General features: G+C 47.3%; 1 protein-coding gene across 4 annotated transcripts in view; it reads right to left on the bottom strand.

Moving 5' to 3' along the window:
* PPP2R5C (protein phosphatase 2 regulatory subunit B'gamma) overlaps nt 1-25,367 on the bottom strand; it is a 130,404-nt gene that overhangs the window by 32,562 nt on the left and 72,475 nt on the right. For all 4 annotated transcript variants that reach the window (XM_045452125.1, XM_045452126.1, XM_045452127.1 and 1 more), the window contains 2 exons: nt 16,785-16,984; nt 624-734 (listed from right to left, as the gene is read on the bottom strand). In XM_045452125.1, coding sequence (XP_045308081.1) covers nt 624-734; nt 16,785-16,984 — 311 coding nt within the window. The remainder of the gene's footprint in view (nt 1-623; nt 735-16,784; nt 16,985-25,367) is intronic.

The following is a 25,367-nucleotide window of genomic DNA, read 5'->3' as shown; positions in this document are numbered from 1 at the left end:
AGGGTTGCCTGCTGTTGTGGTTACACAGCAATCCCACCTGCCTTGGCGGGATGTTCTGCCACCGAGACAGCCCCCCTTTGTGATCTGTTCCCCATCTAGCTCGTTCCTAGCTTCCACCTTTCCGTCTCCCTTCCTGCGGACGACCCAGACCCTGACCTGGCACACGGCCTGCACATAACTCTGCTCGTGCTGGGCTCTGTGCCTTCTCAGGCGTCCAGCCTCATCAACGACCAACTTTCTGCCTTACAAATGTGTTAGAAAAAGGTGTCAGTCAGCGGGTGAGCTCTGGGGTGCGCTGAATCTAGGTACCGTAAACAGGAAGTGTCTGCAAAGGGCTTCAATTCCATGGCTATCAACCAAGCAGTCATTTCCACTGCAGACATACAGACAACTCCGTATCTTTGGAGTTGGGGTAAAGTGTTCAAACAAACAAAAACGCCATTCGCTGTTCTCACTTCTGCTGAAATGCCTTCCTTGTATGCACAGGTTTACAAACCACAGGGGCACCTGCCCCCAGCTGGGGTGAGGCCTTAGGGCCAGTGCACTTGCTTTAGAGGAAAACCTCACGGACACACACATTCAACTCCTGCCCCAGTGTCGGGGGCGCTCCCAGAGTTCAGTACCTGTAGATGAGGCCAGGCCGCCTCTAACGTTGGCTCGTCCTCCTCGGGGTCAAATTCTGCTCCCGTAGGATTGGAGGAAGGTGGTAACGTTCGAAACATGTTAACTGCAAACTGAAATCCACATATTCTAGAATTATAACCAGGGCATTAAAAATATTTACAGATAACAGTTGAAAGAACGTTTACAGAAAACATTAAAAAAACATGTACAGAAAAATATTTAATGCTAACAGTTGCTGCTTCCGGTGGTGGTTGGGCTCGTCCTTATTCTCAAGATCGAGAAGCAGTGTGGATCCCCAACGAGATTTTGGGTCAAAACTGCGGCAGGAAACGTGGCCGTGGGCAGGTGGCCACCCCGAGACTCCTGCCTCACTCTGAGCCGCCAAACTCACGGGCAGCTACCACCAACCGGTGCCGGTGGGCAGAGGGGAGGTCAAGGTCTCCACCGTGGGTGCAAAGCGAGGAGGCAGGCATCGTGCTGGGAAGGAAGGGTGAGATTATGAAGGGAACAGCGGAGACTGAACGACCGGCAATGGAGCACCGGCCCCTCGTGTGAGCCTGCCCCAGGGGGCCCCTGCGAGCCACAGAGGACAGCCAGCAGAGGGCCCAGGGCTACACGGTCATGGTCTTACTCTGCGTGGACTCTCCAAGAAATGACTTTGAATGAACCCCTCATGCAACTCACTGCCTGTTTTTCTTTATATTGTCCTTTACCCCGGACTCCCACCCCTGCTCCGTTTATTTCCAGCTTCATAAAAGTCAGTGTTTTATGACAGACGTTTCTACATGAAGTCTAGAATTCTCTGGAGCACAGGTACACTTTAATGCCCACATGGTTAATCTCTAAATTAAGCACAACATACACGGACAAATCGGTGATATAAAATGTTTGGTTTTTCTGTATCATCGATTTATAACCCACTCTTTCTTTATAGTAATTTAGATACGATTAGTTACCTGACGGAATCTCTGAACCCGCCATATGCCGGTTGCAGAACTGGGCTCCGGTGACTGGCTCTCACAGACGAGCAGAGCAAGACCTCTGCCCCTCCCCACCCCTCAAAGCACAAAATCCAAACACCGGCCACACAAGGTTAAGACCCAGCTTCATGATGGCGTGCAGGACGCCCTTGTGGGCAGTCCAGGGCAAGCTTGCCGTCTAGGCATCCAGTCTCAGAGAGACGGAGCTAGAACCCCAGGTCATCCGCTGCGCTTCCTCCCGTCTTTACTGACCCTGAACTCTGAGCCTCAACATCATGTTTCATGAAGGAAAACACCCCCTCTTCAAGCCATCAGCTACAAAAGCCCCGAGCATGAAACGTTTGTTGTCTCTGTTGTCTGAGATGAGGAGTAGGTGCAAAGAGTCAGAGCAATGGGGCTGAGACGGTGCAGGAGTGGAAGGAACAGAAAAATGGTTGGAAATCCAGAAACAAGTAAAAAAAAAAAAACCCTTAGTAAAAAAAGAGAAAATACTCCTAAAATGTAAGTAGAAAGTAAACCTGGGAACCTGGGGACAGGGTCCCGAAGAGACCTCCCAAACAACAGGGGACTAAGGAACAGAGGCTGTGACAGGTGCCGCCAGGTGGACGGGGCATGTCCCCCGTCACCGGCCCCCAGGGGATGGGGCAGTGAGGGACTCTTCCAGCATGCTGACCCCGAAGCCCACAGAAGCGGGCAGGCAGACTCGAGGGACTCCCACACCAAGGGAAGGCCACACCCTGGTGGGTCCCGCTCCCCTGGGGCTTGCAGAGGGCAGCAGACCAGCCCTGGGACCCCCAGCCCTTTGCCCCTTCCTTCCCGGGCTAGGGAAGCGTGGAGAGTAGAGTCAGTTGGGATCTGGGGCCCGTAAGGGAGTGTGGCATTCATGAGCTGGGTTTTCTACGCTCTCCCTCAAAGCCAAATGGCTGGGGGCTCCCACAGTCACCCAGAGACTGGGGATGCTTGAAGAGAGCGAGGTGGGGGGAGAGCCGCAGGCTGAGCACAGGAGGGCAGAGCCCACGTGGTGTCCCCGGGCGGCCAAGAAGTCAGGGGACACGCGATGTGCCTGCCTCCCTTGGAGACTCGCCGGAGAAGCCTGAGTCCCACACGGGACGGGACTGCCATGCGGGTACAGGGGAGCCGCTCGGGCCCAGCCAGGCCCCCCTCACGTTCCTCAGCGGCCAGCCCCCAGAGAGACTAACCAGGGCCAGGAGAGCAGGGCCTGACAGACCACAGCCAGGGTGGGAGCCCCCCCCACTCCCCCCATCGTCGAACACTAATCTGGGCGTCACCGGGAAGGTATCTGCGGCCAACATCTACAGTCTCAGACTGAGCACAGATCACCCTTGAGGACACGGGGGGCCTCGTCCACTCGGCCGGCAAGCCTGAGGAGCGGAGCTTTGGGTTTTCCTGGGGAAGAAGAAACCCCCTGGGGGGCAGCATCAGCTCCTGCCCGAGGGAGGTCCTGGAAATCCGTCTCTCAGGTTCTCTATCCTACTGGTAGTTTCTCTGATCGACCTCCGACGGACACACCTGGCTAGTTACGATTCTTAGTCAACTGGCTCTATTCTACCGGAAGTGACGCTAAGGACTGTGTTCCCGGGTGAAGCCAGGCGCACCATGTCACCAAATCCCAGACGTGGAGTCAGGAGTCTGCGGGGCTGCTGGACCAACTTGCTTTTAACGCAGAAGTCCTCATTTCAGTATCCCTGAAGGACAACCATCCCCGATCCGGGAAGTTTTATTAGTGGCCAACTCTAATTGGCGTAAGTTCTTTCCTTCACAAGGCAAAAAAATCTCACGCCGTAACTTCTACTCACCTTTCCTACCACATGACGCTCCATTAATTCAATGCTCGTCTCTAGAAAAGGCTAAATGTACTAAAACGAACATCTGGAAAAGAGCAGAAGGCAAGCGGCAGGCCACCTCACATTACTCTTGGGTTTCAAAACTTCTTTGCACAAAAGCTTCAGGGTCAAGGGAGCGGAGCGCCGTGTGCTGACGTCTGCGTGTCTGGACGGGGTTCGGTCTGGGCACCACGCGAGGCGGTCTTCATCGTCCTCGTGCCACAAAAACCCACGGGAAGATGTGGACCAGATGCATTCTCACGCACCGAGTGAGTGTGCGCCCCGAGGTGCGGACCCAGCCAGGATCAGACTACGTAGACAGGCTGGCAAGGCTGCCTTCTGACTCAGAAGCAGGCCCTGCACATGGAAAAACCTGCCCACGCCTCGGTTTTCTCACGTGTTGAAAGTGAGTGAATCTTCTCTCGGCACCGGGCCCGTGTGAAATGGGACAGTAACGCGCATGTGCAGTTTCTGCGCACGTGGGCGCTCACCGTGCGGGGTGGGACTGACCCTGTAATACGAGGAAGCACCTGCTCTCTCGACACTCCCGCTTTCGGTGTTTAAAATCACCCCTGTGGGTGCTCCCCTCCAGAGGGCTGCATTTATGGAATTAGATGCAAACCAAACTGGCTTGGGAAGTAACCTTACGGGAAACTGCTGAGATTCCGCAGCATCCTGACGCCTTTCTGGATCTGTAGTACTCGCGACCAATGGGTGAACTAATAGAATGTTCATGCCCTGACGTAACTGAGGTACAGCAGAACATACTAAGGCTGACAACAGGAAGGGACACTCCTACGAACAGCACCGAGAGTCTGATTTCAGAGACAATGAGGAAAGAAAGGTTGATTATTCAGTCCTTCCTTCTCGACCACAAAGGCTGTTCCACTATGTTGTTTATTGTTCTATTCACGTGAACGGGATTTATAAAGGTTGAGTCCACCAAAGGCCAAATCTCCGTTTGTCTAGATGCTCTTCCTCCCACAACAGAAACAGATGCATTCTGGGGCTGGCGGGGTGAGGGGAAAAGCGGGAAGTTTTTTCCCCAACGTTTATTTTATTTCCTGAGAGAGAGAGAGAGAGAGATAGAGAGAGAGATAGGGAGGAAGGGAGGGAGGGAGAACAAACAGGGCAAGGGCAGAGAGGGAGACACAGAATCTGAAGAGGCTCCAGGCTCCGAGCTGTCAGCATGGAGCCCGACATGGGGCTCGAACCCATAAACCGTGAGATCATGACCTGAGCCAAACTTGGATGTTCAACTGACTGAGCCACCCAGGCAGCTGTCAGCATTTTTTTTTTTTTTTAACATTTATTCATTTTTGAAAGACAGAGACAGAGCGCAAATGGGGAAGGGGCAGAGAGAGAGGAGTCACAGAATTTGAAGCAGGCTCCAGGCTCCAAGCTGTCAGCACAGAGCCCGATGTGGGGCTTGAACTCACAAACCAAGAGATCATGACCTGAGCTGAAGTCAGCCGCCCAGCCGACTGAGCCACCCAGGCGCCCCAGCATTTTTAAAAAATGGAACATTGTGTTTGGAAATGTTACATCAAATCTGAAAAAGCCAACAGGCAACAGAATAGACCACTGCAGCTGGGTATGATACAAAAACCAAAAATACAAATGGGAAACTAACATGAACACCTTCTCCACGAACAGTGACATAATTAGGGAATGTAATTAACAGGAGGAGCCCAGGAACACAGTCCCAGTAGTGACCCCTTGGTCACTAGGAACTCACTGCCCAGTCACAAGGCCCCAATGGAGAGAGCATAAACCCTAATAAAGGGCACAGAAGAATATTCAAACAAATGAAGGAATCTTCCCTTCCCTGGTGTGGGGTGACGTCCTATTACAAAGATAACTTCTCCACAAGGCAACCTGCACACTGAATGCAATCTTAAACATAATTCTAACTGGATTTTTGATGAACCCAAATAAGGTTAGGTGAATGATAAAAATCCTAGTGGCAATCTTAAGAGAAAACCTGTGCATTTGCTCATTTGGGAGGTTAGCTCAAGCCTGCTCTCATGGTAGGGTGCAGATGTTACCCCAGGAATGTGCACATTCCGCAGGAGACTGAAACCCAACAACATCAATACTCACACTGAAAGCAAGTCGCTTGCATACCCTCATCAATCAAAAGGCGCAGACCTCTGCCTGAATAAAGTAACCCTCAGCTCCTTACTGTCAGCAACAAGCCTGCTTTAAATATAAAAACACAAATTGGTCACAAGTAAAAGTAAGGAAAAAGACATTCCAGGTTCACATGAGTCAAGAGAGAGCAGAAGTGGCTATATTAACATCAAAGTGGTTTTCGGAGCAATTAAGATGACCAGGGATAAAGAGGATCATTCCATAATGATGAAGGAGTCAACCAATAAGTAATACTAATATCTATGCACTGAATGACACGATATAAAACTTGACAGAACCGTAAGAAAAAGACAACAAGCAATTAGAAAATAAACAGCCCTGATTACCACAGCACCAAAAGATGAAATATTTATGAGCCTAAAAAAACACATGCTGAAAGCCACAAAACAATGCCAAAATGGAGACATACTGTGTTCACGGACTATGGGTAAGATATCAGCTCTCCCCGAATCCACAGAGTAGTGCAATTCCAATCGAAACCCCTGAAGGATAGTTTGTAGATAAAACCAAACTGATTCTAAAATTTGTATGGAAAAGTAAAATAACTAGATAGGCAAACAGCTTTGAGAAAGAAAAACAGGATCGAAGCATTCGCACTACCTGATGTCAAAATTTACTATGAAGTGACATGACAGTAATGAAGACAGTGTGGTATCGGCGAGAAGATCCCTAATCAATGGAACAGAACAGAGTCCAGAAACAGGCTCACAAATATGGTCAACTGACTTATGACAAGGATGCAAAAGAAATTAACCATTTCAAAGAATGGTTAGTCCTTTCAGTAACTGGAATAGTTGGACCGCCATATGCTACAAAATGAACCTCAGCCAAAATGAATCACAGACCTAAATATAAAATATACAGCTATAAAACCACAGGGGTGCCTGGGTGGCTCGGTCGGTTAAGCATCCGACTCTTGATTTCGGCTCAGGTCATGATCTCACACGCTGACAGCACGGAGCCTGCTTGGGATTCTCTCTCTCCCTCTCTCTACCCCTCCCCTCCCAAAGTAAATAAACATTAAAAAAACCCTATAAAACCATAAACATTTTAAGAGAAATATCTTTGTGAGCTTGGGTTAGGCAAAGACTTCTCAGATATGATACCAAAAGAAATCATAAGTCAGACTTCATCTAAATTAAAACTCTGTAAAAGACACTGGGTTAAAATAAAAACACAAGCCATAGATTAAAGAAGGTAGACTGGCAAAGGTTTGTATGTAGAATATGTAAAGAAGCCTCCAGCTCAATAATAAGGAAACAAACAACCCAATTAAAACATGGGCAAATGATCTGAATAGACACTTCAGCAAGGAAGATCTACAAATGATGAACAAGCACAGGAAAAAATGTTCAGCATCATTAGTCACTAGGTAAATGCAAATCAAAGCCAAAATGAGAGGGGCACCTGGCTGGCTCAGTCAGTAAAACAGGTGACTCTTGATCTCAGCATTGTGGGTTCGAGCCCCACGTGGGGTGGAGGGATTACTTGAAAATTAAAAAAAAAAAAAAAAGCCAAAATGAGGTTAAAGGATTGAGGACCCCGGTGTTGACAAGGACTCAGAGCAACCCCAATCCTTACACCCTGCTGGCACGGAAAGTGATTTAGGAAGTTAAACATACGACATGACCCAGGAGTCCTGCCTGTTTACCCGAGTTAAGTGAAAACCTATGTCCAAAACTTGCACATGAATACTTAACAGCAGTTCGATTGTCCCACATGCCCCTCAACTGGGGAATGGATAAACCGTGGTACGTCTATGTAGTGAGATACCACTGAGCAGCTAACGGGAACAAACCGCTGGGGGGGACCTCGAACACATTATGCAGAATGAAGGAAGCTGGATTCAAAAGGCTACAGACCGTATGAGCCCACCTACGTGACCTTCTGGAAAAGACGATATGGGAGAGCTGCGGACTGATCAGTGGTGGCTAGGGACAACAGGGGAGAAGTCTTGACTATACAAAGGAGTAGCAAACTAATTTTTTGGGAGGGTAATGAAACTGCTCTCGATTTTGATCGTGGTGGTGATTACATGGTCATATGTATGTGTCTGTTCACTAAAAAGACTGAACTTTGCTGTATGTAAATTAAGAATTAATTTTTTTTTTTTTCAACGTTTTATTTTATTTTTGGGACAGAGAGAGACAGAGCATGAACGGGGGAGGGGCAGAGAGAGAGGGAGACACAGAATCGGAAACAGGCTCCAGGCTCCGAGCCATCAGCCCAGAGCCCGACGCGGGGCTCGAACTCCCGGACTGCGAGATCGTGACCTGGCTGAAGTCGGACGCTTAACCGACTGCGCCACCCAGGCGCCCCAAGAATTAATTTTCAAACATGCGATGAAAGGATACTCCTTGCCCGTAAGTTCCCAAACCTCGGTTCACAACGTCCTTAGCATCTCAGGAGTTTCTCCACTGTGCCCCTAGATCAAAAGAAATCCTCTTCCACTTAGGAGCTTTAGAAACGCCCAGCTTTACTGGGGTATAATCGAGATACAATTAATGGTATGTGTTTAAAGTGTACAATCTGATATTTTAAAAAATGTTTTTATTTTTGGGGGTGGGGTGGGGGGGAGCAGAGAATCTGAAGCAAGCTCTATGCTGACAGCCAAGAGCCTGATGCGGGGCTTGAACCCACGAACCGTGAGATCAAGACCTGAGGTGAAGTTGGACACTTAACTGACTGAACCACCCAGGTGCCCCTATAATCTGACATGTTTATCATATGCATACATCTGGGAAACCATCATACAATCAGGATAATAAACACATTTGTCATCCCCCAGAGTTCTCAGAAGGCTTCTGAAGAAATAATAAACATACACCGGTTGGCTAGAAATGGGTATGGGTATGGGTAGAACTGGGGAGGTGTGGAGTAAGAAGAAATATTAACTGGTACGTATTTCGATTAGAAAACAAACGTGCGTTTCTTTGATGGTTTGAAAACATTAAGCCAAGGAGGATTCTCCAAAAATAGTAAGAACAAATCTCAAAGCAGATATTGATATTACTGACACTGAAACTAGAAAAGTCCCTCTCTGGATTTCAGAAAGCACCACACGTTTTAATATGTTTAAAGTTCCCTGCTGATGTTTGCTTCTCTAACCCATGCTCCTGTGACTGGCTAAACAAAAACAACGAAGCCGAAAGGGGAATGCATGATTTAAATCCTCACTTGAAAGAAATCTGTAGACTCTTTGAAGCTTTCCTGCTTAATATACTATCTTCTTTAACCAAAACGTGCATTCCTCTCCCATTTCCAAAGCATCTTCACCCTCACAACACGTAGTACTTTCCAGAACACACTGTAAGCATCAGATGTGAAAACAGAGAAGAACGTCAACTCTCATGTGAGTACAGGACAATCACCCTGGGTCTGTGGGCAGTAAACCCCTCATAGGGACCCAAGAAGAATTGCTTTGCCCTTAATGGAAAATGCTGACTTGAACCCTAAGCATCAAAGAAATGACTTGTAAAGCACTATCTGGTCATTTACAAGCAGTAGAGAGGACAATGACGTGATGGGCTCATTTTCCCTGGAAACCTAGCCAACGTCCTGGTAAGAAGAGCATCACCATCACACCACGTATACAAAGTTTCTTACTGTTGTTTTAAGTTTATTTATTTTGGGATGCCTGGGTGGCTCCGTCAGTTAAGCGTCTGACTTCGGCGCAGGTCACGATTTCATGGTTTGTGAGTTCAAGCCCTGCATTGGGCTCTGTGCTGATGGCTCAGAGCCTGAAGCCTGCTTCAGATTCTGGGTCTCCTCTCTCTGCCCATCCCCCTCTTGTGATCTGTCTCTCTCTGTCTCTAAATAAATAAATTAATTAATAAAAAAAAAAAAAAGGACCTTGGGCACCTGGGTGGCTCCGTCAGATAAGCGTCTGACTTCGGCTCAGGTCACGAACTTGCAGTCTGAGTTCGAGCCCCGTGTTGGGCTCTGTGCTGACAGCTCAGAGCCTGGAGCCTGCTTCAGATTCTGTGTCTCCTCTCTGCCCATCCCCCTCTTGTGATCTGTCTCTGTCTCTAAATAAATAAGAAAGAAAGAAAGAAAGAAAGAAAGAAAGAAAGAAAGAAAGAAAGAAAGAAAGAAAGAACAGTATCTTGGGCGCCTGGGTGGCTCCATCCGTTAAGTGTCCTACTTCGGCTCAGGTCACTATCTTGCAGTCTGAGTTCGAGCCCCACGTCGGGCTCTGTGCTGACAGCTCAGAGCCTGGAGCCTGCTTTGGATTCTATGTCTCCCTCTCTCTCTGTCCCTCCCCTGCTTGTGCTCTGTCTCTCAAAAAATGAACGTCAAAAAATTTTTTTTTAAATTTGAGAGAGACAGAGAACAAGTGGGGGAGGGGGGGGGAGAGAGAGAGAGAGAGAGAGGATTTGAAATGGTCTCTGTGCTGACAGCACAGAGCCCCACGTGGGCCTCAAACTCATGAACCATGAGATCATGACCTGAGACGAAGTCAGAGCCACTCAGGTGGCCCAGAAGCAACATCTCTAACAAGCACCCAGGCGGTGCTGATGCTGCTGCCTTGGAACAGTGTGCTTCTGGAAGAGTGGTTCTCACCCTCTGGTTTTCAGACCCCCTTAAATTTCTAAATGTTACCGAGGACCCCAAAGAGCTTTGGCTTATGAGTCATTTCTGATGTCAACTGCGTTAGAAATTAAACCAGAAACATTAAAAAAAACATGAATCCATTAAAAAATACTAAGCCCAGGGGTGTGTGGATGGCTCAGTCGGTTAAGTGTCTGCCTCTTGGTTTCGGCTCAGGTCATGATCTCATGGTTCGTGGGTTCAAACCCTTCATCGGGCTCCATGCTGACAGTATGGAACCTGCGTGGGATTCTCTATCTCCCTCCCTCTTTGTCCCTCCCTCACTCAAGCTGTCTCTGTTTCTCTCAAAATAAATAAACTTAAAAAAAGGAAAAAAATAAGCCCACCGTGTCAATACAAATGCTATTTGAATATTTAAATAATTTTCTGTAACAATGTTAGTTATTTCATTAAATCTCATGTTACAGAAAATACAGGTGACCCTTGAACAATGCAGGGGCTAGAGGGATCAATCCACCGCGCGGTCGAAAATCTGCGTATGACTTCCGACTCCCCCCAGAACTTAACTACTCATTGCTTACTGTTGACTGGAAGCCCTACTGATGACATAAACATCAATTAACACACATTTCGTGTTTTATATGTAGCATATATATTCTTAAAATACAGTGAGCTAGAGAAAAGAAAATGCTAAAAAAAAATCATAAGGAAGAGAAAATACACTTATGGTACTGTACTGTATTTATATTAAAAAAAAAAAATCCGGGTATAACTGGACCTTCCCAGTTCAAACCTGTGTTGTTCGGGGGTCAAACTGTATTTTGCAAAACAAACACAAATGTAGCGAGAAGAGCGGCATTTTTTTTTTACATTTTTGCTACTCTCTTTACTGTCCGGCTTGATAGAAAACGGCTGGGTTCTCATGTCTGCTTCTATGCTCTGAATGTTGGTTTGGTTGAAATACAGGAAGTAAATGTCTCTTACGTGGTGCGGCTGGAGAAGGGAGGATAATTAATAGGTCCTTTTCAGAGAACCGTGGGCTTCTTTGAAGCTACACCCAACTGACAAATGCTGGTTTCTCTTAGCGGTGAGGTGGTCTCTACGTTAAAACCCAACGGTGCCTCTTGCACTTTGAATGGCTCTCTGGCCCAGCAACGATTACGGAACGTCACTTGTCGGTCATGGGGAAAACACCGGTTCAGCGGGTCATGGAGATCTCGGGGTGGGGACTCATTTCGCCGCACGTACTAAAACTCCCACCTGTTCACAGCGTCGCTGATCTAAGCAGGAGAGCCCGGGGCCCCGGGGGGCTGATGCGCACACTGAGTGGATACAAAGTTTTCAAAATTCAAACTTTTGCCCCAAAGCTCAAACTCTGCATTGACAACAAACACTCTCACTTATTTTCCTTTAAGCGACATTCTCATTCTGTTTACTTTTTGAGACATGCTTGCTAACGTTCATTCGAATCACCAGTTTGTCTCTGAGTCACTTAAAGTAAAAACGGGTGTCTGTGAAAATGGTGGTTTTTCTATCAGTGTACTGACTATCAGAACAAAATGCCAATGCGTGGAAAACAGATTAACTAGAGAATTTAATCGAAAGAACAAACAAACAGATGGTTGGTTAGATTTAAAATAAGACTGAAATGAAGAGATAACGAGCTTTAGGCCTGAGACTCTAGACGCCAGGAGCCCCCCTGTGGGCCCGGTTCCCCTTCACCCTCATTCTCAGGAGTTTTTTCAATCTGAAAACAAACGGGCTGGATGACCCATAACACTCTGTTTCACGCTAGGACTGAAGTCCATGATGTGTAAAAGCAGACAGCACACATGAAAAGATGCTCACTGGGGAAATGCAAATCAAAGCCACAGCGAGATCTCACCACACCCCCACCCCGATGGCTAGCATCCAACAGACAGACAGTAGCAAGTGTGGACAACACGGGGGGGGGGGGGGGGCCGGAGCCCTCGCGCCCTGCTGGTGGGGGTGCATCCGGGGGCAGACGTTTTGGAAGACAGTCTGGCGGGTCTTCCAAATGTTAAACACCCAGTTAACACGGGACCCAGCAGCTCCGCTCCCAGGTAAATACTCCAGGGAAACGAGCACACACACGCACACCGCAGCTCGTACGGGAGTGTTCACGGCAGCGTCGCTCGTCACCGCCAAGTAGCGGAAACAACCCAAAGGCCCATCCATGGATGAATGGATAAATAAAAATGTGGTACGCGTCCATAGCATGAAATATTATTTGGCAACACAAATAATAAGCGATGCAGGCCACAACACGGATGAACCTCGAAGCCATTATGCCAGTGAAGGAAGGCCACGCATCATATAATCCCTGTTGGCAGGAAATGTCCAGGGTAGGCAACTCTCGAGAGACAGAAAGGCAATAAAGGGCTGCCGGAGGTTGGGGGTGATAGGTCAGGGAGGACGGGCAGTGACTGTTAATGGGCTTGGGGTTTATTTTTAGAGGGATGAAAATGTTATAAACAATTAGATGTGACGAAGGCTGCACAGTACTGTGAATATATTAAAAACCATGGATTGTGTATTTTATTAAGGATGTATGTATGTATTTATATTTTCTTTTATATTTGAGAGAGAGAGCAGGGGAGGGGCAGAGTGACAGGGACAGAATCTGAAGCAGGTTCCATCCAGGCTCCGAGCTGTCAAGCACAAAGCCCGACGCGGGGCTCAAACTCAGGACCAGTGAGATTATGACCTGAGCTAAAGTTGGGTGCTTAACTGACTGAGCCACCCTGGTGCCCCAGGATTGTATATTTAAAATTTTTTTTTTTTCAACGTTTATTTATTTTTGGGACAGAGAGAGACAGAGCATGAACGGGGGAGGGGCAGAGAGAGAGGGAGACACAGAATCGGAAACAGGCTCCAGGCTCTGAGCCATCAGCCCAGAGCCTGACGCGGGGCTCGAACTCACAGACCGCGAGATCGTGACCTGGCTGAAGTCGGACGCTCAACCGACTGCGCCACCCAGGCGCCCCAGGATTGTATATTTTAAATGAGTGAACTGCACGTATATGAATGACTTCTCAATGCATTTGTTCAGAAACTATATAGCAGTCCAATCTAACGGGCAAATACATATTTTTAAAGTTTATTCATTTATTTTGAGAGAGAGAAAGAGTGCGTGCATGTGAGTGGGGGAGGGGCAGATGGGGGGGCGGGGAGAATCTAAAGCAGGCTCCACACTGTCTTCGAGGAGCCCAATGTGGGGCTTGAACTCACACTGTGAGATCATGACCTGAGCTGAAGTTGGACGCCCAAACGACTGAGCCCCCCGGGCGTCCCCAACAGGCACCACATTTAAAAGAAGTAGCATAAGGGGCCGCCTGCGTGGCTCAGTTGGTCGAGCACCCGACTGTTCGTATCAGCTCAGGTCAGGGGTTCAAGGTCGTGGCATTAAGCCCTACGCTGGGCTCCATGCTGAACATGCAGTCTGCTTGAGATTCTCTCTCTCCCTCTCCCCTGCTCAAGTGCGCTCGCTCAAAATAAATAAATGAGCATTAAAAAAAAAGCAGTAGCATAAGGAGTATAGCATCTACAGAGCTTTGGATTCTTCAAAGTAAGTGGAAATTCACATCTTTAAAGGTACTGTGACCACACACACACCAGGCGATACTCAAGGGGGCTGGCTAAGTGCTGCTTCAGGGGTCAGCAAAGCACGTGGCATCCGGTGGAACCAGGAAGGGACCCACATTTCTTCCACCTGCTCTGCTGGGTCTAGGCACTGCTGGGGGTGGAGGCCTTCTATTGACCGCGTGAGTCTGGCACTCAGTCTCCACTTCTGAGAGGGCAAGAAACCACCATCAACTACCATCCTGGCTACATGCTTTCTTCCTTCTGCCTGTCCCACGAAGAGGGAGGCTTGGAGAAGGCAGAAATACTGTTCACCAGTCTATTTCCTCACCTAAAAAAGTTCCTGGCCCATAATGGATGCTCAGTAAGTATCTGTAAGTACTTTAGGGGGTCAACTGTCCAACACTCCAAAGACCGGCCTGACTTTTGGGGTGGGGGACAAAGTGAAGAGGGCGGGAAGAGAACCCAGTTAGGACACAATTATCAACAGGGAGAGAAGTAACGATAATTTAATCTAAACAAGAGTTCCGGGGCTTTAAGCATCCTGAGCAGTTGTGGTAATGTACACTTCTTTTTATTTTTTAATGTTTACTTATTTATTTGGAGAAAGAGAGGGAGAAAGAGAGAGCGAGCGCAAGCAGGAATAGGGAAGGGGCAGAAGGAAAGGGAGAGAGAATCCCAAGCAGGCTCTGCACTAATGGCGTGGAGCCCAACGAGGGACTCGATCCCACCATGAACCATGGGATCATAACCTGAGCTTAGCCCACGGGGCCCCCCAGGCGTCCAGGTAACGTGCACCGTAAACACAAGGGGGCCTGATTTGAACAGGGGAGGGGACCCGGTTCAGAGCCAGGCCTCTGACCCAAACCAGGCTGACCTAAGCCTCACGTTCTGCATTCTTCCTCCTCCCTCCTTAAAAATGGAAAAACCTGGGGTGCCTGGGGCGGGGGGGGGGCTCAGTAATTTGTGTCTGACTCTTGATCTCAGCTCAGGTTCTTGAGAATGGTTCTTGAAAATGAGCCCCGGGTCGGGCTCTGTGCTGACACTGTGGGGCCTGCTTGGGATCTCTCTCCTTCTCTCTCTGTCCCTCCCATGCTCCCCCTCTCTCTCAAAATAAGCAAACATAAAAAAAAAAAAAAAAAAAAAATGGAAAAACCTTCCAACCATGTGATTTAATATGTAACAAATTGATGTGCTTATAAATTTAATATGTATTAACAAATGGATTTAATTTATTATTTTAAAAAATAATTTAAAAATGTTTATTCATTATTGAGTGAGTGAGTGAGAGAGAGCATGTGCGTGCATACAAGCAGGGGAGGGGCAGAGACAGAGGGAGACAGAGGACCCGAAGCAGGCTCTGCACTGACAGCAGAGAGCCCGATGTGGGGCTCGAAGTCATGAACCGTGAGATCATGACCTGAGCCAAGGTCAGGTGCTTAACTGACTGAGCCACCCAGGCACCCCGAATTTAATTTAAAGATAAAATAAATTTGATATGCAATAAAGAAGCATTTAAAATCAATGGAGAAAAGGGAATATTCAACACATGATGTACAGGCAAATGATTTTTCTGTCATTTTATAAGAAAATAAAGTTATATCCCTCTCCTGAACTATAAAAAAACAAAGTTCCAGGAGGATTATAAAGTGAATGACAAAATTACGAAGGTGTTAGGGAAAACGTTAGGTTGTTTCTTTGAGATTTTGGCATTTTGGGAGGCCTTCCAAAGTAAATGAGGCTTGAAAGTAAGGAGAGAAAAAACGAGACTTCCATTTTCTTTCGTCTGAACAGGAAAAGGTCAGGGCACTCCTCATGAGTGATGGGAAGGAACCTCACAGCCTCGGGCTGACCACACCTTGGTAAATTTTCAACTTTAAAAGAGTTAACAACAAGTTAAAATAAGTTGATAGCGACTTCTGACACAACAGGTTATGAAAAGCACAAAAACGAACATTGCTTTCGAATATCTTTTCCAAAGCAAACACACTAAAGTGAGAAATAAACATAGTTTAGGTCATAAGATTAGTCACTTCTGAAACATGTAGCTTTGGGGGAAAAAATCAGTAACTTAAGGAGGAGTTCAGTGAAAATCAGGATATAACATTTTATATTAAGCAACAAGGACTCCCTTAGAACCAGGGAGTACTAATTTCAGAGGTGGATGAGACACCAACAATTCAAAAAAACACTCAACAGAAAACAAGTTCAGTGTCAAACAACACAAGTGTGAAACGGGATCCTGCAAAGGGCCTAGAAACAGGCTGTGAAGCAGGTGACCAGAGAACGGAGATTTGGGCCTGAATGAAACCAACAATGAACTAACCGCAGGACCACAGAGGCCATCTCGAGATGGCCACTCAGGGCAGACTGTCCCGACACCAGCTCGGTCCCATCACTACTTTTTTTTTTTTTTTTTTTTTTTTAATGCTTATTTATTCTTGAGAGCGAGAGACAGAGCACGAGTCGGGGAGGGGCAGAGCGAGAGAGGGACACAGAATCCGAAGCAGACTCCAGGCTCCGAGCGGTCAGCACAGAGCCCAACATGGGGCTCAAACCCACGAACCGTGAGATCATGACCCGAGCCGAAGTTGGACGCTCAAATGACTGAGCCACCCAGGCGCCCCGGTCCCATCACTGTTTTAACTCTGCCCCATCATTAAAGTTTTCCTGCACAAGTATGGACAACATGTTTACTTCTAAATTATAGTGAGCACTATTACATCAAAGAGGGTGAGATAGTACGCTCAAATGAGGGCTCTGATGTATGTGGCCCATAGGGTACTCGTGGGAGTTAACACACAGGACACTTCGACTGGCCCTGGAAGGTACCCAGTTCCCTCAACTGTTATCGTTACAACACAGGACACATTACGAAGACTTCCATTCTTCAAGTACAAATGTCGCAACAAGAGGACTTCTTTGTGGGGAGTGTGTTAGGCTCAAACGTCTCGGCTTGTGCTAAGGACGCCAGAGCCCTGTGTGTCACTCAGGGTCGGGACGCACTGGTCAGACTGTAACCACTTACCATATGGACTACTTCCGGGTAAATAGGCTCTGTGATCACATTCCGGTTATGGGTGATATATTCTACCATTTCACTTAAAGCAGCTCGTTTTACTTCCTTCCACTTTAGGTCACTCAGTGGATCGGAAACAAAGTCAAAGAGGACACAACACTGACGCAACTTCTGGATAAAAAGCTTCTCTTGATCAGCAGGAGGAACATCTGAAAAGCAGAAAGCAAAGTATATTGATCGCAAAGATGCTTAACCCACAATCACTGTGAAACGCTTCTAAGCCTTCTACTATTTTTATTTTGAATTAATAGAGACTCGAGGGAAGGGACAGGGTGGGGGTGAAGAGAGGTCAGACATTCCCCAAACAGAAAAACGACAGCCCGTCAACGGCTCAGCTCATGCGCTTATGAGAACGTTTCTATACCGTCTACTCTCCGAAACCACATCGAGGTTACTGTTCAGAATACGCCCTCTGGATGCGTTCCCTCATTCGGCAACGACCGCCTGGCTGCTGGCTGTCACCACACGCTGGCACCGTGCCGGGCCACGGAACGAGAGCCAGACCGCAGGCCCCAGTCTGGGGCGAGGGGCACGGACGCCCACGCCAGCGACACCCGCGGACGCAGGTAGGGCGAGGTGAAGAGGGTGACGGGGGGAGGGCACACGGGTGTCCCCTGGCTTCCTGCAAACACGGAGCAAGTGCCACCAGTTTGAGGCTTGTCAGAACGAGCGGCTGCAAACACACGGAGTCACCGCTCTGGCGCTCCACAAAACACCTTTCGTCCCTTACTCTGGGCTCCGGTCAACTCACACCAGACACGACGCCTGGTGATCTTAGTGGTGACGGCAGCACAGAAACAGTGCAGAGTCCTAAGTCGTAGCACTCGCCTTTACACAGTGGGTGCCCTGCCTGGGCAGGGACCATCCTACAAGCTTTCTCCGTACGGACACGTGTTTTCTTCAGGTTATCTGTACGGTGACACAACAGAGGGAAGAGACCAGTCTGGAGGGCCACCTTAGGGCTGGGAAGTGGCAGAGCTCGGGACGATTTTCCGGGATTCTGGAACGTCTGGAAAGCTATCTGCCAGCGTGAGCTTGATGGCTTCCCTGGGGTGAAGATGAGCTTTGGGGGTGGCGCTAGTGAGTGAGGTTTCTCGATATACATACTGAAATGTGTCCGACATTTGCAAAGTGTCTCAGAAGGTCTGCAAAACTCAGTGAACCAGTATCTTCAAAGTGATCGATAAATGGCATTACAAGGTCCTTCCAGGGCACTCAAAGTGCAAGTCCTTTCGCTGGATTTTAATGGAATAAAGTGTATGCTCAGCTCATTATATGGTTTCAGATTCCCCATCACAGATTCCTTCAAGAAACTGCCTGTTTAGGTTTTGGTGTAATATCAAAGAAAATTCTGGAACTACGTGCAAAGGATATTAAGGAACTCGTCCCCAGCTTCCCCAAACATGTGTCTTCATACATTTCAACTAAGACACATGGCGACACACTGAATGCAGAAGCAGACAGGAGAAGCCAGGCAGGAGGGAGATGTGCACAAAGAGAAAACAATGCCACTCTCTCACTTAATTTGTTTTTCTTTCATAAAATAGGGCTTTGCTCATAAAGACGTTATTTCTGTTAACATGCGCTAGGCTTACTGTATTATTATTTTTTTGATGTTTACTTATTTTTGAGAGATAGAGAGGCACAGAGCACGAGCAGAGGAGGGGCAGACAGAGAGGGAGACACAAAATCAGAAGCAGGCTCCAGGCTCTGGGCTGTCAGCACAGAGCCCGACGCCGGGTCGAACTCAAGGATCTCGAGATCGTGACCTGAGCCAAACTTAGACGCTTCACCGACTGAGCCACTCTGGCGCCCCGAGGTTTATTATTTTTAATTTTAGGATACGTGCTGCCAAAGCGAGCACATGGTTTTGTTATTTTTATATGAATTAATAAATATACACTTTATCTTTTCTGCTTTCATTTGGAACATGGTCAATATCGGTAGCTAAACCCACATACACAAAAGCTCGTCGGGGGGCGCCTGGGTGGCGCAGTCGGTTAAGCGTCCGACTTCAGCCAGGTCACGATCTCGCGGTCTGTGAGTTCGAGCCCCGCGTCGGGCTCTGGGCTGATGGCTCAGAGCCTGGAGCCTGTTTCCGATTCTGTGTCTCCCTCTCTCTCTGCCCCTCCCCCGTTCATGCTCTGTCTCTCTCTGTCCCAAAAATAAATAAACGTTGAAAAAAAAAAAAATTCAAAAGCTCGTCGGGGGTCCTACATAACGTTTAGGAGTGTGAAGGGGTCCCGGGCCCAGAGCTGAGACCCCACCCCCACCTGCGCCCAGGGTGCACCTCCGGGCCCTCGGGCTTTCCTGTCTCAGTGCTCACACCCTCACCCTCTTCGCCCCGAGTGTCCTCCCGGCTCCTCCTCGTTCCTGCCACTAGCTGCCCGCTTCCTGCTCAGGGCTCTGCCAACCTAGTCAGCCGCGGGCCGCGCTCCGAGCCGGGCGCTGTGCGCTAGCTATTGCTTCCCGCATCTCAGCTATCCTGCCTAGTATCTCATGCTTCCCCCCACATGCTCCCCGAACGCACGGGCCAGGTGACTACGTTTTCTAGTTCTCCGTGCACCCCTAACGCCCAGTAACGAGGCTTGCGGAACCAGAATTTGATTCATAAACATTCTGGGTAGTAGGTGTCTGTCTGTTGAATCATTTTCAACGAGTGACGACCGCTATGGTGTTTGGGCCCAACGTCTCCCAGTGAAAAGGTTTCCTTTTCTGAATTACCTCCTTGCTTGACTTCAATCCTCACTCAATTAACTCTACAGCTTGGTTCATCCTCCGGTCTGCTAGGATCACCTCAATGAGTTCATTTTGTAGTCACGGCTTGTATATTTGGAACCTATCTGGGATTCTCATGCTCTTGACGCTGGAGAAAACGAAGAAGGCTGTGTTTACCCCAAGAGACACATGAGGACCCAGACACCGAGAGCTCCAACAGCCTCAGGCCACCACGCCATTAAGCGGCAGATCCAGATATGGCAGCATAGTATCCTCGAGAGCAAGGGCACGCCTGGGGTCCTCCAGGGTGGTGTCATTAGGTGTCACATACCTCCAAAGCATCTGAAAGCATCATTCACTCCTTTAACACAGTAATGAGAACTGACATTCAGAATAAAGACAAGGTTATCACCAAAACCACTAAAACAAATTTATTCTGATTGAGGAGGAAGAGCAGAGTAAAACAGATCTAAAGTTTTCTATCTAAAATTCTTCTAAAAGACAGTAAAACCTCAGCCTTCTGGCATTTATGTCAATTCTTCCAGGGTTCCAGACAGTTAAGTTGTTACTGTACTATTTTCATTTATAGTTTGTAAAAGAGTCTGTCATGATGATAATCGCATGAACTCTTGGGGCGTCCGGGTGGCTCAGTCGGTTGAGCGTCCGACTTCGGCTCAGGTCAGGAGTTCACCGTTCTTGAGTTTGAGCCCTGCGTTGGGCTCTGTGCTGACAGCTCAGAGCCTGGAGCCTGCTTCGGATTCTGTGTCTCCCTCTCTCTCTGCCCCTCCCCCACTCATGCTCTGTCTCAATCTCAAAAATAAATAAATATTAAAAAAAATTTAATCTCATGAACTCTATTTCCTAAAACCTCATTTGGCTTTTACAATTTCATGGTTTAAAGAGTAAAAAAAAAAAAAAAAAAAAAAAAAAAAAATCCCCCCAAACCAAACTTCTAAATTAGCATTGCTAATCTTGAAAGAAGGAAAAGAGGTGTGACAGACTTGAACCTGTTCTTGACTCTACTCTTCTGATCATCCCTGTAATGTGAACCAAATGTTACCAAACTAACCAGGCCTGGCACTGTGGGTACCTTACACTTCTGTATTCAGTATTCAAGGCCGCCCGACTCTTAAGTAATAAACCACGACGCTGGACTTGACCCAAACCTTACGTTACCTCCACGAAGCAGAATAAAAAAAAAAAAAAAAAAAATGGACTTTGAATTTTGCCCATGAGGGACAGTGGCTCACTTTAATTTTAAATTGCATACAGACTAATAACACCGACACAAGTGTTTCAGAATGTGTCGATGAAGTGTTGATTTTGATGGCTTCCTGTCTTACGTTTAGGTCTTTCATCCATTTCGAGTTTACTTTTGTGTCTGGTGTGGTCCAGAAAGTGGTCCAGGTTCATTTTTCTGCATGTCGCTGTCCAGTTTTCCCAGCACCACTTGCTGAGGAGACTGTCTTTATTCCATTGGATATTCCTGCTTTGTCAAAGTTTAGTTGGCCATACGTCTGTGGGTCCATTTCTGGGTTCTCTATTCTGTTCCATTGATCTGAGTGTCTGTTCTTGTGCCAGTACCATACTGTCTTGACGACGACAGCTTTGTAATACGTCTTGGAGTAGGACTGTGATGCTTCCAGTTTTGGTTTTCGTTTTCAAGATTGCCTTGGCTATTCGGGGTCTTTCTGTTCCACACAAATGTTAGGATTGTTTGTTCTAGCTCTGTGAAGAATGCTGGTGTTATTTTGACAGGGATTGCATTGAATATGTAGATTGCTTTGGGTAGTATCGACATTTTAACAATGTTTGTTCTTCCTATCCAGGAGCATGGAATCTTTTTCCATTTTTTTTGTGTCTTTTTCAATTTCTTTCATAAACTTTCTATAGTTCTCAGCGTATAGATTTTTCACCTCTTTGCTTATATTTATTCCTAGGTATCTTATGGTTTTTGGTTTATTATTTCTTAACTTAGGAGCTATTACATTCTTCTACACAGATAAAACCACACACCAGGTACCCTGGGTCTGTATAAACCTTTCAGCAGCCCCCCCCCGCTCCCCCCACCCCCGCCAGGGTCCTCATGAGTCTATTATTGTAAACTTGGGACCCTTCCCAATTATTTCAAGGTAAACCCTGAATGATACCTAGAAGCAAAATGTAGGGACACACTAGGAGCTGGGAAGACACTAATCCGTGGCGTGGGAAACAGAGCAAACAAGGCGGAGGTATGACTGTGTCGTCCTTTTAAAAACAGACTTACTGAAAGGAAGCCTGTAATTTATAACTGACAGGGATGCTCAAGGAAGGTTATACCATCAGAGTAGGGTGAGGGCACCCCATTAATGCTCTCGGTCCCCACCAGGACGGAGGGCAGCGTTCCTGTATCCACGACACCAGAGGAGCCATAGGGAATGGGCTCGTTGCCCCGATCCTGACCTTCAAAGTGGGGCCGAGCCCCAGGAGTGCCCAAGGTGGTATCCACAGAACTTCTAGGTATTCACCCTTCCTTCTTCTGCAGAGAATAACATGTAAGCCGAGCCAACACGTAACCTGCAAATGGACACACGGTGGGGGCGTGTGCCTGAGACTGCTTGGCCGCCGGCACGTGTGGTCAGGTCTGCAGACCACCGCCAGGCAGCAAGGAGCCACGGCAGGCTTTAAAAAGTCCTTCCTAAGCCACTAATTGTATCACAGCCAACTTCACAGGTGCTGCAAGCCTCTGTGTGCCTCAGTCTGTACCCCTCAGAAGGGGCAGAGTGGGGACATGACACGCTTGAACCACGAATCATGGGATATGGTGAGGCTGCATCACTGAGCTGTAGCTATATGCGAGGAGGCATCATGCGAGCTGTTGGTGGACAGAAAAATGATTACACAGCCAAGCCCACTTCTACACGACAAGTGTTGGCGGTGAAAAGAAAACACTTCAAGATACAATAAAGAACCAACTTGCGGCACGACAGGTGCAAAAAGACAGGAGAACCAGGCCCTCTGGTACATAGGAAATGGCTTTTTCCAAATAACCATGACTCGAACGAAATAAAGAGAAAATAAAGAGACTGCTAAAACTATGAGCCTGGAGAATGTCACCTCAAGAGATTCCCTTCCCGCAAAGGTTCATGCTCACGGGCGGTCAACTACTTTGTGGTCACTCGTGGAATGTTTGCTAAGCAGCTGAAGCGGCTTGATTTCCAAGGAGAGAGACCACAGTGTAACCACAGCCCCTCCGTGAGCTCCCACGGCGCCTTCTCAAAGGCATGGTGCGCAGGTCCCAAGAGGGCCTAAGAAAATACGAAGTTGTGAGCCCACAGACAAGAGATAGCTCATTCACAATGGGAACAAACAAGCAATCTCGCTAAGAGGAGACAGCCAAACCTTGAGCTACAATGTCATCTTGTCCTTCCGATGTATCTATTCTTGGTACAAGGTGAGCGGGAATAAAGTTGGATTCAGTTACTAACACTATGGAGTAAATGTGTGCTTCTTCATTAACGTGGGCTAAATTCCACTGAGCTCTATTTCTTATATGACAAAGTGAGGCAGATGGCAGGGTCCCCCCACTAGAAAACAAAAGTTCAGCATTACTCTTTTGTTTTTGAAAAAGGAAGTTTATGTGCCATTTCTGAAATGACCCATCCTTCCCACTGCTGCCTGCGTCCCCTCTGTCCTCGATCCCCTGTCTGCAGGCCTGGAACGTTCTGCTGCACTGATGCCTCTCCCAGCACCAACATCCAAGTCCTAGCTCCTACAGCCTTAAAATAAGGCTCAGTAACTGTCAAACTAAGTTCTTTCACCTTGCTCTGTTCCATGCTGATTATTCATGGCCCTTTATGTTTTTGTAAATATTTTTGAGAGAGAGAGAGAGAGATGGAAAAAGAGAGAGAGCAAGAACAGATAGGGAAGGGGAAGAGAGAGAGGGAGACACAGAATCTGAAGCAGGCTCCAAGCTCTGAGCTGTCGGCACAGCCGGACGCGGGGCTTGAACTCACGAACCGCGAGGTCACGACCTGAGCTGAAGTCGGATGTTCAACCGACTCAGCCCTCCAGATGCCCTATTAATGACCCTTTAAATTCCCTTTATCAATTTGGGAAAAATGGAAGCCTGTGCGATAATGAGACTTCCAATCCACGGACATGGAATATTTCTCCACTCACTCAAGTTTTCCCTAAATGTCTTTCAATAAAGTTTTATAATTTTCTCTTACAATGTGCTGCACATTTTTTAGATTTACTCTTTGGTATTTGTTAGGTTCTGATGCCCCTGTAAATGGTATCTTTAAAAAGATTTAATTTTTCTAACTGCTGCTGTGACACACAAAAAATGTTTTGGGGGATTACTTCTGTATCTAGCTACTTTGCTTAACTCTTCTAATTAACTCCATTAATTCTAATAAAGTTATCTGTAAATCCCTTTGGTTTTCTGTGTATGCCATCCTTTCATCTGCAAAGACCGACGGTGTTCTTTTTCTTGCCTGAGCCACCTGCCAGGATGTGGCGAGAGCAGCTCCCTTCACCTCTCCCAGCCTGGAGGAAAGCTCCCACCAGATCCCGCTGGGCCTGAGGGAGCCACCAGGAGTCTGAACATAACATTGCCCAGACGAAGAAGCTGACTTAGAGATTTGGCGCTGCCCCAATCCACATCCCATCAGGGACTCGTGGAACTGGGCAAGCGGATCCTAAAATGCAAAGGAAACGTAAGGGGTCAACACAAACCAAGACCCTCTTGGAGAAGGTCTTTAACAGGGTGGGGTAACTCACTGTTCTGGAAATGCAGACTTACTGTGAAGCTTCATTAATGAAAACGGCCAAGCCACAGAGAACAGAGCCCACGGGCAGGCGTGGGCATATACGGATTCTTGATTTATGACAGAACTGTACTGCAGAATAGTGAAGAAAAGTCAGTCTTTAAAATTTAAATACATGGCACTGGGACAACTAGGTACCCAGGGAGAGGAAATAGGGGAGGGAGGAAGGAAGGAAGGAAGAAGGGAAGAAGAAACTGGGTCACGTTATATATATATAATATATATATTGTATATATGTAAAAGCTCCTAGTGGGTTATGAATTAAATTTGAAACACAAAACCCCAATGCTTTTAGAAAATAATACAGAAGAATATCTTACGTCAAGAAAGAAGTGGAAAAGGACTTTTTTTTTAAATTTGAGTTTGGTTGACACACAATGTGACGTTAGCTTCAGGTGCACGATCCAGTGGTTCAACAACTCTATACCTGACGCTGTGCTCACCACGAGTGTAGCCACCGTCGGTCACCAGCCAACACAGCATATGCCACTGACGATATTCCCTGGGCCGTATCTTTGATTCCCGTGGCATATTCATTCCACAACTGGGAGCCTGTACGTCCATCTCCCCTCCACCCGTTTTGTCCATACCCCCCACCTCTTCCCCTCTAGCAACCGTAAGTTCGCCCAGCTGTTCGTTCATTTGGTTTTCGAGAATCCAAATATAGGGGAAAACATATGGTATTTGTCTTTTTCTGTCTGACTTATTTCACTTAGCGTTATACTCTCTAGCTCCATCCATGTTGTTGCAGAGGGCAAGATCTCATCCCTTTTTATGGTTGAGTAGTATTCCACTGTCTGTACGTGTGCATGTATATATATGTACAGGTATATATATACACACACCTTCCTTATCCATTCATCTATCAGTGCATACTTGGGTTGCTTCCAAATCTTGGTCATTGTAAATAATGTTGCAATAAATGCAGAGGTGCACATATCGTTTTGAATTAGCGTTTTCATTTTCTTTGGGTAAATACTTACTAGTGGGATAACAGATCACA

The sequence above is a fragment of the Leopardus geoffroyi genome, chromosome B3 (assembly GCF_018350155.1).
Source record: "Leopardus geoffroyi isolate Oge1 chromosome B3, O.geoffroyi_Oge1_pat1.0, whole genome shotgun sequence".
In the NCBI taxonomy this organism is placed as follows: domain Eukaryota; kingdom Metazoa; phylum Chordata; class Mammalia; order Carnivora; family Felidae; genus Leopardus; species Leopardus geoffroyi.
This window is presented reverse-complemented; position numbering and strand designations above follow the sequence as displayed.